Raw genomic sequence first — 12,328 nt, forward strand, 5'->3', positions numbered from 1 at the left:
GCTCTTTTTTTTGTTGTACGCTCATGGATCACATGCATGTGTCACTCTTTGCGCTAGGTGGTATGTTATCTTCTTTTAGCTGCACTCTTGAAGCTTAACATTACTTAAGAAGAAGATGATGAACGTTCTGTCATACGCCTAATGAGATATTCAAATCGAGTCTTTTCTTTGTGTAATTTCAGATTGTTTAGGTGCACTGGTGCCTTTTCCTCTTTTATTTTGTTTTCATGAATGGAAGACAGCTAAAACATAAGCCTTGCTTGTTGACGTCCTGTCATTAGTGAAGTGTTGTTGCTGTTGGTTTGTTGAGGATTTTTTCCTATTTTTGATTGAGGTGTTTCGTGACAGTTAGTGACGACGTGTAAGCAAGTCCTTGTGTTTTGATTAATCTCTGGTGAGAGTATATCAGAACAGAAAAAGGGTTTTCAATGAGCTCCAAGCTCTTTCTTTAACTTTGCACAAGACTAGAATGTATGTTGAATTGGAGTTTACAAGAGAGTGCTTAGTAGTCTCAAAGGTCAAGAGTGGATTTTTTTGGGCTGTGCCAACTCTTTAACCACTTTCCTCTCGAGGAATCAAACAGTTCTTTCCTTGTACCGACAAGTTTGAAATCGACCAGGTCCACTTGGGGTTGCCGCCCTCTTTTTGTCATAGGATCCTAGTCGACTACTGTCGAAATGCATTTGGATTTGAATGTAGAAGGTAGTGTCATGCCAATTTGTGCCGCTTGCTACAATTTGGAAAGTGGCAGCGAAAGGAATTGATGTTAATTAATTAACGTGAAAAGTGGCAGCGAAAGGAATTGATGTTAATTAATTAATGTGAAAAGTGTCTGGTTTTTAAGAAGTGATGTATGCATGCAGCCAAAGTCAACTTGAACAGATTTCTGATATACAGTAGTTTCTGATTGTCGAAAGAGTAGAGCCTTCTTAAAAGTTTCTCCAGACTTCGGCCTCCAAAGGATGGTAATAAAACTTTCTTTGTTTATACCAGATTTAGGGCCACGCTGTACTAGCCTTGCAAAGATTGCATACTCTTTTCTTTATGTAATTGCGACCTGCACACAAGATTACATCACCTCATGGACCATCTTATACCCGGGAAAAAAAAGAAGACGGTATTAAAGAAAAAGACTCTACACAAGAAAGGCTTCCAGGTCTTGGATACAATCATAAAAGCCTGCTTCTTAGGCTTATGTCTAGAGCTCTCCACTGGCCAGTGGCGCACTCCAATGAAGCTCAACAAGATAACAAGCAAGCCCCAGAACCTGATTGTGGATTAACTACACCTATCAGATACCCTGTACTTTGGCAATCCTAAGATGTGCACCTTACCTTATGCATTGGTGCCTCAAAAATGACAATTTTCCTCTCTAGGAAGTCCTTCCTTATAGGGAGCATGACACTGTTTATGCTCCCATTCTCTTTGAATTATTGCCCATTCTCTACTGGTATTGATTCTCTGCTGGTTCCGGACACGAGAAAAGGTATCCAACATGCTCTACTTGGATCCAAAAGAATTTTAGCCATGTCTATTGGTAGTCCAAAGGAACCAAGATATTTCTAGTTGGCAATGAATAGGCTCAAATAATGATGATGCTACTACCTTTAGTATACAAGGAGTCCTAATTTGCAACCGTTTGTAAGAGCTTAGCTCGATATTGTCTCTTCAATCAACATGAGGTGGATTAACAAAAGGGAACGCCCCCAGAGTTGAATGATTCCTCCAAATGAGATAACTCTCTCGAGGATCGAGACTGTCAAGAGGGAGATGAAGGCTTCCCTTGTCTCCCACTTCTCACATTGCCTTTTTCGTGTCTTATTGTTCTCTCAAGAAGTTAGCAAGTTGAAGGCACATATGCATATGGGTGGCACCTCCATAAGAGCAAAGGGGGAAAGAACATCACCTTCTTCCCCACCTTGCATGGAAAATATAGCCAAACAAATTAAAGTTCAAAATGTTATGAAACAATTTGATGAAGCTGGAGTTCAGGGAGTAGTCAAAGTTCAAAGTTCTGCCATGTTTCCATAAATTTCTAAGCCATTTTGCTATGTACTTACAAAATTTGAACATAGTGGTGGACTAATTTGCAAGCTCATGGTTCGTAGCCAAAAACTGTGAAGGAGTACAAATTGCAACGGCATGTCAAGTCAGAGACACTGTTTTCTCAGCATGTTGTCGTTGCAAAGGTAGGTAGACAAGGTTTTGCAATTGCATCCCGAAGGGACTGTCTTCAAAACAATACTTTTTTTTTATAGAAACAGCAATTTAATACGTCAACAGAATGCATTATAGAGCTTAATCACCATGCCATGTAAACATCCAAGGTATTTTCTAATTATTATTAAGCTTGCCTAGAAGCAAGGTGTGAGGACAAGGGTTCTGAGCAAGGGACTATTGAGTCCGCATGGCATGGGCAAGAGGAAGCCACATAAAAAGCTCATAACCCCTAATCAAGACCCTTGTCCTCACATAAGGTGATCCATGCACGTGAAATGGACCTGTACTTCTTGGAGAGAGAGAGAGAGAGAGAGAAATGAAACATTATATTAACGTCTTCAAAAGGCCAAAACGAGCTATGAGACCAATCTGTTACAAAATAGTGAATCTGATACCATGTCTGGGTACAAAAGAACTAGAACAAAAACACTACTGCTACAGGTTGGAACTGTGTGGATGTGACAGCTGATGCAATAGGTTCCCAGTAAACAATGACAGAATGAGAGAGAGAGAGATTAAAGAGACATCTTCTATGATAAACGGTCCATTTCCTTTCATTTTCAAATTTGGGATAATGTAGACATTATGCCTCTGTTAAACATAAAAGTACACTGCACCAAATGAAAGGTTTCCTTCAAAAGCTTACAATAATTAATTCAAATAAACAAGCCGATAAAACCGTTCTCATCCTCACCTGTTTCCTGCCACTTTAAATGCATACTACAGTTAAATTTCAAGCTCACACAGCTGACTGTACAACACTTCTCATTACCATAAAGGTCATCATCATTAAGCTTCTTTCAAGCTTAGGCATTATGTATAAAAACCAAGAGAGAGAGAGAGAGAATGCAGAAAATCTAGCACCAAAAGAAACCCCGGGGTCGTGCACCAGACGCCCTGCATTTAGCTGCTGTTTCCTCTGCTTTTAAGACCTGCTTTCCATGGTGGGCTTCAGCAAGGGCTCTTTTCTCCTCTGCTATCTTCTGTACCAGAGCTACCTTATTTCTTGCTTTCTCGATGCAAGCAGCTCTATCATTTTCCAGTCTCTCCTGTTGTAATAAAGAGTAAACATCTTACAAAAAGCCTCTTGTAGTTTTCCATTCATTGCCCCTAACGATGATGACTCACCTCCGATGTTCTCAGACGTGCCTCAGCCCTTGCTTTCTTGCCCAACTCCCATGCCTCCAATTTGGCCATCTTTTTGCTGAACCTACAACTCACATATGAAATATTTGACTCACTTCACCTAACAAATTCAAAAAACTGAGTTGAATGCAAAAGGATGGCATCACCATTATTGGTCCACTCATGTATAATGGAAACTAGATGCCACAACAATTGCAAACCATTTATAGTACCCAACTGTCTTTAAATGCAGTAAAGATCTTTCACATGCAGCATGTGCAAAAGATAGACCCAAAGTACTAAGTATGAATGATAGAAACAATGCACTGACTATGAGCATGTAAAATTCATCCTCGCCTTCAATAAGCGGAGCTGCCTAAACCACCTACCGGTTGAAAGACTTCTTTTTCTTGTTTTCTTCCCATGCTTTGATCAGCAAAAGGACTTTGTCCTTGTTCAACTTAGCCATGACCAAATCTGCCCATTGAAAAAGTTCTCGTGTAAGTGTTTGATCCTCATAAAGGAAACAAGAATATGCAAAGATGATTCTAAAAGGTGTGTGTGTGTGTTTGGGGGGACAGGTATGTGCATTTACCGAGCTAAAAACGCTGAGCTTACTTTTCCATCCCCTATACTTTAACCATTCCTTTGGGAAATGTAAATAATCACTAGTCACATCCAAACATAGTCATTCAACCACTTAAATCGAAGATAAAATGCATTTTAAACACATTTCTTGAGTCAAAAGCTACAAATATATATATATATATATATATATATATATATATATATATATATATATATATATATATATATATATATATATATATATATATATATATATATATATATATATATATATATATATATATATATATATATATATATATATATATATATGTTAAAATGACCAAATATGTTTCTTGGCTTCATGTAGGCTACTTTCATAGATTTTTCCTATTATAATAGGTCCATGTCATTTTTTGTGTTTAACTCTACCAATAGAATGTGGTTGGTAACTTTCATATACTTCTCCAATATGGTGGATAAAGGACATATTGTGTAGCAAAAATAAGCTTCCTTCTCCAAATATGAGACTTGGAGAAAAGAGAAAATATAAGAATATTTCATGAAGAAATATGCCTTTTTCTAGATCAAGATTGTGAGACAAAATACCTAAATACGTTACTTCTTAGGGAAATAGCATTTTTCACACATGTAATTTTACAAAATTCTGTCCAATTGGACACCTTATTTAGGACCCTAGCTCGCTAGCTCAAGGGTTTTAGCTCTTAAAATGGCAATCCCCATGTGTGTGTGTGTGTGTGTGTGTGTGTGTGATGCTATTTTGAATAAATCACTTGGACACAAAAGAACACCATGTTCAAAAAACATAACAAGAAAGTATATGCACAGAAGCATTTCTGTATTCAAAGCATTATTGTACAATTTAGTCAAAATGAATATTCATTCAAAGTATCCTATACATCGTGACAAGAAGTAGGTCTATAGATGAAGAGTGTGTGTGTGCGTGTGTTAGAGTGAGAGAGAGAGAGACCTTTGTTTAATGAGCTTCCTGCCATGGAGGCACTACGAGGGGAAAGTTCAATATCCGATAGAGACTGACACTTCTGCGTTGTCATAACTATGAACAACATGCTATTATTCAATAAAAGCCAATCACATCTATGACAAATGGTACCTTGATCGAGAGTAATAAGTCTACCTGTTAAAGACCTTGGAGTGGCTGCTCCGGACATGGTCTCTTCTGGAAAGGAAAATTTGTCGTATTAGCAAATGTCGATTAGACTTGATAAAGCACAGGAGACGCTTTTAGGCATTATGAAGGAGATTTAGGATCATCAACTCTGCTTGTCGAAGCGGTAACAGAAGATGCACAGAAATTGCACAATACAAACATAGCACGTACAATCTCTCAACAAAAACAGCCTATGCTCACTCACATACATGGGCATCCGACAACCATGCAAGCAGTGCCACAATGTGCAAGAGGTGGTAACAGCCTTTCCAAGGCATTATCTACCCACTTGCAGGTGCACCACGACTGCAACATTGCATATGTGCTAATTGCTTAATCTTGCCCTAGGGGACTCACAATTCTACCAAAATTGGTGGTCCCTTGGGAATATACTATAAGTACACACTCAAATACTCAAGGAAAAAAACTTTATGAGTTATGATTAGTGCAAAAGCCAAAGCTCTAACACCAATTTCAACAGCAGCAGATGACAGACAACAATGCCTCCATATGTCCTTATATATCGGCAACCCTGGAAATCACAATAGAAAAAAAGAGGATGAAGAAAAAACTCCAGCTGATTGAGGAGGTGTGCTAACAACAACTTCTTATCCTTGCCTTACTGGCTAGCTGTACCAATCATTGCCCATAGGTTAACAGCCAACACGAAGCTCATCTGTCCAAACAGAGCAATCTCGTTAGCCCCAATCAAAACTGACGCTGTCTCTACAATGTAATCCTCTCACAGACTCAAACATGGATCTTAAACTCCAACGAGGCCTCCTTCCTCTACGTTTTGGTAGCAGGGAGAGCACCCTCCATCTTCTTAAAGAACATCCCCCAAAGCCATTAAAAAGAGGCATCTAGCAGTTCCGGAGCAGAAACAGTTGTGACTGCACCCTCAACCTTCAGATCAAGAGATTTTCAGCCCCTCGTACCTTGCCAAGGAGAGCCAGTACAGGTCTTGTCTTCAGTAGCCCCAAGGCAGGCCAGTCCTTAAATCTCAGATTTCAGCCCACGAACTAGTTCACATGCATTTGGTGTTTCCTTAGATGCCCTTTGATATCATTTTCTGATTGTTAACATTCGGAAATGTCTAAGAGACACGGACAATGGTCGCAAACAAGGAAACCAACTTTCCTAACAATGAGGAACCATGAAGATTCCTGCGACAGATTTTAGACAGAGTACAATCCTTAAGTTCCTCTAATAATAGAGGATGGATCTACAGTGTATACACACACACACTGTTTTTTTTTTTTTTTTTTGTAACTTTGTTACCTGTGGGAAACCTCAATGAGAGAGAAACCCACCAAAAAGGGAAGAGTTTACAAGCGATCAAGGCAATGCATCAAGTGTACGCATGCCTAAGCAGAGCTCTAGAAGCGGACGAAGAACATCTCTGAATTGTCCAAAGATATATCACCACTGTCAAAGGAGAACTGTAACGCTTGTCTCACGGAGATCTTGAATGTAGCAAACATATCCAATTGAGGATGACGAAACATCGATTGATTTCTGAAGTTCCATATACCCCAAAGCAACTAGAAGCGTACCCAGGTGAAGAAGATCTTATGAGATCTTAGAGGAGCAAGAAGCACTCCAAACAGCCAAAATTGTTTTCCAAAATATTGTGAGGGAAAACGTAATCTCAGGGGTCGAGTAACTTTGTAAACAAAATCTCTAGCATCCTGACAATGCCAAAGCAACCGACACGAGGGCACCACGTGCCAACAGAAAAGAACACATTGGAACAAACTTTAAGCACTTCAAAACAACTAAACTGCAAGAGATGCACGACACACAAGACACGGAGTGGTGGAGTTCCACCCCAAGAGCATTGGCCCCAAACGATGGCGCCCCTTTCGATAATTCTTTATATTGCTTCAACAATTTACAACACCACTGACTCTGCTCTGCATCTGCTCCCGCAAGAATGCGAGAGAGAGAGCCTATCCTCCATATTTGAAGGAGTGTGGCCATTCCAAAAGCAATACATGAAAAGCTACAAGTCTGAAAGCATTTGATCCCCCAAAAGCTGTCAGTGTAAAAGACGGAAATCCGTACAACTACCATGTCAGCAGCCAGCAACGCAAATTGTGGAGGTCTGTACAATCTGCTATGTCATCAACAACGTAATTTCCGAGTCATCCGTACTGCTGCCATGTCACCAGTTTTTATGCCAAGCCTTCTGTGTGTGTGTGTGTGTGTGGTTGCTTTATTTTTAGGCCCCATCGGACGGGGTCCCATAAGTTTCCTAGGGGTTAGGATTTTTAACCCTAGCCCTTCTTTAAAAATTGGTCTATTCGGCGAGGATCTGTAAGTTGGTAAAGACTTCTTCTTCTTTTGCTTCTGTTAGGGTTTAGGCCCCTCGGCCGAGATCTGCAGGTTGGCTAGGGTTAGGTTTAGGGTTTTGCCGAGTGGCTAGCTCGGCCTCTAGTTCTCCACCTTCTGAGTTTGCCGAGTGGCTAGTTCGGCCTCTAGTTCTCCACCCTGTGAATCATAGTCCAAATCCATCTGCTTGAGGAAGTTGAGATGGATGAAACTCTCAGTAGCTCCCGGATCAAAGAAAATTAGGGCTTTCAAGCCGTTGATTTTGCCATAAGCTCAACACAATATTTGAAGTTTCGAGATTAATGCCATAAATATTCTCTGAGGATGTCTTGGCTCTTTGAGAACAAGTATTGTATGTATGCCCTATACAAAAACATTCAAAGCATCGACCTTCTTGTAATAGGGTTTTTCGTTGACGTTGTGTCAAACGAGGCCTTTGAGGTTGACTTTCATGAGATTCCCATGGGTTTATTCGTTGTTGCCAAGAGTTTTGATTGTTTGCCGAAGTTTCTTCTATAATAAACTCTAGTATACTTTCATAAGCTTGTAGCCGATTGTAGCATGGTCCATAAGCTCTTGCATTGTCGATTAAGGGTGATGGCAGTTCAATGGTATATCGCTCGCATTGGTCCTCCAAGGGAATCAACTTGAAGAAAGACACCGGAAGGTAGACATCGAGAAACCTTTGGTTGTAGTCTTCTATGGTCTCTATAGCAAGTATTTTCAAGTCTCGACTTCAAACAAAGAGGTCATGTAACTTCGTGCAAAAATAGTCTTGAAAGCTTGCCAAGTCCTTGGAGCATGCGGTTGCATCACGATTGAACTCCACCACTGCATAGCATTATCTTTGAGAAATTCCACAGCTCAAGAAATCTTTGATTCTTCTATATAGTTCCCAAAGCAGAGATGTTGTCGAATTATTGTAGGAACTGCAAGGCTTTCGTCCGATCTTTCATTCTAGAAAAAGTGAAAATTTTTACCGTCGTGCCGCCATCCTTGAAATCCTTTGGTTGGTTAGGCGCATACCCCAGATATGGACAGTAAGGATATGCATACCGGCTCCAACCATTATACCCAGGTGGTGGTGGTGATGGGGGAGGTGGTGGTAACGGTGGTGGTAGGGGCGGTTACACTGGATCAAGGTCAAATGGCTGCACCATGTTCTTAAAGACTCTCCCAAATTGAACAAAAGGCTGAGACGGTTGCCGATTAGAGGCTCTTGTACTTTTTGGTGCCCAAGAAGAGGGTAGTAGTTGGGGCATCGAAGGGTGTTACATGTAGTTCAGGAACTATCGAAAGCTTTGCAGCATCGAGAGATTCTGTTGAGGATGCCGCAAAAGTATGTCGTGAAGCTTGACGAGAAGAAACTACAAGTACTCTGTAGGATCCAAAAACGCCATGATGCTCTGTCCGTTCTTGGTAGGACCGGTATGCTTTCAAAAAAGCACACAACTAGAGCTTTGATACCACTGTAACTACTAACGAGAGGGCACCACGTGCCAACGGAAAAGAACAGACGGAACAAACGGAGTGGCGGAGTTCCACTCTAAGAGAGCACTAGACCCAAACGATGGTGCCCCCTTCGATACTTCTTTATATTGCTTCAACAAGTTACAGTACGGGTGGTCTGCTCTGCATCTGCTCCTGCAAGAATGCCACAGAGAGAGCCCCCACCCTTCATATTTAAAGGCCCATGGCCATTCCAATAGCGGTACATGAAAAGCTACAAGTCCAAAAGCATCTGATACCAAAAGCTCTCTGCCACGTCATCAACCAACGCAATTTCCGAGTCGTTCGTTTTGCTGTCACGTCATCAGTAAGTTGGTAAAGACTTCTTCTTCTGCTGCTTTTGCTAGATTGGTGAAAAGAGGGATACCATCCCCTGGATTACGTGCCATAAGGGCTTAGAATGCAATCCAAGACCAGCAAAGTATTTGGAAAGGAAAGCACCTGGCCTTGATCATTGACCACGTCCTCACTTGATCTCACATTCTTCTGAGAAATAAAGTAAGCTCTACGAGGTCATTTTTCAACAAAGGCTTCGGAAAAGAAAGTGCTCCAAGGTATACTTTCAAGTCTCAAAGAGTTGTAATTCTCCTTTTTGAGCATCCTTCTTTGTATTGTTGTTGCTTTTCTTCTTACCCTTCTTCTTCTTATTGTTGTTGTTGGAAGAACAAGCCAAGGCTTCGGAGCTTGGTTTCTTTCCCGTATTGAGCCGCTCCTCCTAGTCCAACACCATTGGAACAATCTTGTCCCAAGAAATAGTATTCAACCAACCATTGGTAATCAGCGAAGAATAAAAATTGGCATACTAGACCAAAAGTTGGATGGCCATATCCTCTGAACTAATAAGATTTTCCATATGAAGTATCTCATGTTGAAGTGTGTCAATGCTCGATTCTGATCTTTCATAATCCTCAAAAGTACACCATCTATCATCAGTCACATCCAATTAGGACGTAAAGTTGATTTGGGATCGGCTTTCTTCTCTATATGATTGAGTCTCTCCAATGAAGCGGATAGTTTTAGCGGTGCAGTTGAGGACCCCGGATGCGAAGAACTCACTCATGAGGGATCACATCAACAAGATACACGAGCTCTTATAACTTTGCTCTCGAAGGATCCTTTGGCTTTTGAAAGTTTCTCGAAACAAAGCCTCCAAGCTCGTAAGAATCAATGGCCGCCATCATGGTCGCTTTCCAAATGGCATAGTTATCGCCATTCAATTGCTGATCCGAATAAAAGGTAGGGACGGTATGGTTGAACACCTACGCCGGAGTAGAATTGGAACTAATCTCCCCACTAGTGGTTCTCCACCACCGTGCGCTACCTCAAGTCATACTTCTTCATCACGGACCAAGTTCATGTCAATCATCACTCCACTCCATCATGTGAGAGAACTTGGGCATGCGACGAGGCTAGGTCAAGGTAGAGGAAGGGAAACCTTCAAATTTGCCCACTACAACCAAAATCTGCCCCAAACCTTTTGTTGTGAAAATTTCAGCACCAAAAACTCACACAGATTGGCAAGAGCACGGCATGGCTTTGATACCATGTCAAAGGTGCAACAAAAAAGGGTGAATCAGGTGGCCATTTTGTCTACGACCGCGAGCAAACCTCCTCTCGAATCGGGCAACCAATGGATCTCGGATCTAATGTAATAGATCTCCTCGTAGACGAACTCCTATCGCTACAGCCCACCAAACAGACACAAGTGCGAACACCGCCACGGAATCTGCCATGTAGGGTATCCAACGGAGGAGAAGGGGAGCGCTAGAGAGAGGAAGAGAGATCGCTAGGAATTAGAGAGAGAGAGAGAGAGAGAGAGAGAGAGAGAGAGAGAGAGTAGCCTAAAACGTTGGTAACTTTGCACTAAACACATGCCACCGCTCGGGGGGAGGAGGCATATATAGACAAAACCCAAATTTGCCTTGCCCACTGCAAAACCCCACAACCATAAAATGGCCTAATAAATGTGTGAACTCATTGAAAGCGACCTAAGACACACATTTAGCAGCACAATGCAGAACACTCGATACTTGGGCAACACTGTGAAATGCACCGTCGAGAAAAGGTAGGTCTACCTCAAATACGGCTGAGCACAACCACAAATCAGCCTTCACTCCCTAAACGGGTCCTAGAAGATACTGGAGCCACCACCGGACAAGAATCTGAACTCTATCAAGAACTAGATACAACGAAGGCCATTCCCATAATACTTTACCTTCAAAGGCCATTCTAATAATACTTTATCTTCAAAGAAAGGCCTAAGAGAATAGCAGGTACCATTCAAAGATGATCATTAGAACCAATGGAAAAGAAAGCATGTATGAACTATAGAGAAATGATTGAGATGCACGTCACAAAAGAAATCCTGGAAACAAAATATATTACCAAACGGAAGAGCAAGCAGCTCTTTGGACACTTCTGCAACATACAGAGGGGTTAGCAAAGGCACGTCACTTACTTGATTGTGGCACTGATACCAGCGCTCTTGAATGTTCTGGGGTACGTCCATCTTGAGAAGATATACTTCTTCGAACCAGAGAATGTACTGAACTATTTCCTTTTCCATCCATCTTCTCAAAATAATTCACCATATCTTCCACTCTAGCTGAAGAAAGGGGTACGTCCACTGGAATTCCTTGTTCCAAAGAATCCATCTACTTTGATGCCGTGTTATATACCCAACCTGCATTCACAATGAATAGAATGAAGAGACCAGAATACACGGGACATTCAAACATGCCGTTCACGCTCACACAAACCTTTACAAGGATTGAAGAGCGAAGACTGAAATGAGAAAGGAAGAAGAAGGCAAGCAAGAGACAGGAAGACAGACAAGAGAGTTTTAGTTGCAATGGGCAATGGCGTACCTACAGGGAAAGGTGGTAGAGTTTGTTTGCGCGAATAGGTACGCCGTAGCATCGTTGCTGGTAGAGAAGTCTGCTGCTTCTGCTCATGGCACGGACAGAAGGGTTCTGCCCACGGTGCCCACCTCCCCATCGCGTGCACTTCAAGCTCGTGAGCCATAATGCAGGAGATGGTATTCATTTCTCGCTCCCTTTGAAAGGAGGGAACCTAGTGGAAATTTCAGTTCTAAAAAAGACAAGGTGAAGCTTCACTTTGGCAAACTAAAATAACAGAATCCAAGGAAGGCCAAGCCATATCAAGTTTTGAAATTTTACAAGGTGACGAGAGTTTTGCTGAAATTAAGAGGGGAAGAGATTTATGGGGAGTATGTTAAAATCAATGCCTACAATCACATGTTATTTTTGTTCTATTTTAATATAAAATCATATTGTTCATTATATACACACAATCACAAATTTCTTATATATTACAAAGGATCCCAATTCAACAATGTTCAAGAAAGGTGTGCCTGAGCTT

The 12,328-nt window shown here is 41.3% G+C and overlaps 1 protein-coding gene across 3 annotated transcripts; it reads right to left on the bottom strand.

Moving 5' to 3' along the window:
• Positions 1 to 2,848: 2,848 nt before the first annotated feature.
• LOC147434980 (remorin-like) lies at positions 2,849 to 11,950 on the bottom strand. 3 transcript variants are annotated; one of them, XM_086491347.1, is made up of 7 exons: positions 11,815 to 11,950; positions 11,406 to 11,630; positions 5,072 to 5,113; positions 4,904 to 4,990; positions 3,735 to 3,822; positions 3,349 to 3,430; positions 2,849 to 3,269 (listed from the first exon to the last, which is right to left on the bottom strand). In XM_086491347.1, exons 2-7 carry the CDS (start codon positions 11,599 to 11,601, stop codon positions 3,078 to 3,080), a joined length of 687 nt encoding a protein of 228 aa, XP_086347473.1. In that variant the 5' UTR covers positions 11,602 to 11,630; positions 11,815 to 11,950; the 3' UTR covers positions 2,849 to 3,077. The 3 variants fall into 3 exon arrangements, with proteins under 3 accessions (XP_086347473.1, XP_086347472.1, XP_086347475.1); XM_086491346.1 differs by having other exon boundaries at positions 11,707 to 11,822; XM_086491349.1 differs by lacking the exons at positions 4,904 to 4,990; positions 5,072 to 5,113 and having other exon boundaries at positions 11,707 to 11,822.
• Positions 11,951 to 12,328: the final 378 nt, after the last annotated feature.

This window comes from Adiantum capillus-veneris, chromosome 19 (assembly GCF_014529385.1).
Source record: "Adiantum capillus-veneris isolate H3 chromosome 19, ASM1452938v2, whole genome shotgun sequence".
NCBI classification, from domain to species: Eukaryota; Viridiplantae; Streptophyta; class Polypodiopsida; order Polypodiales; family Pteridaceae; genus Adiantum; species Adiantum capillus-veneris.

Excerpts from the sequence above, each read along its gene's own strand:
- LOC147434980 (XM_086491347.1), bottom strand. The coding sequence starts at position 11,601 with ATGGATTCTTTGGAACAAGGAATTCCAGTGGACGTACCCCTTTCTTCA. Across the intron at positions 3,823-4,903 it reads AGGAAGCTCATTAAACAAAG|ATTTGGTCATGGCTAAGTTG; the intron begins GTCTCTCTCTCT and ends TTCAATGGGCAG. Across the intron at positions 3,270-3,348 it reads CACGTCTGAGAACATCGGAG|GAGAGACTGGAAAATGATAG; the intron begins GTGAGTCATCAT and ends TTATTACAACAG.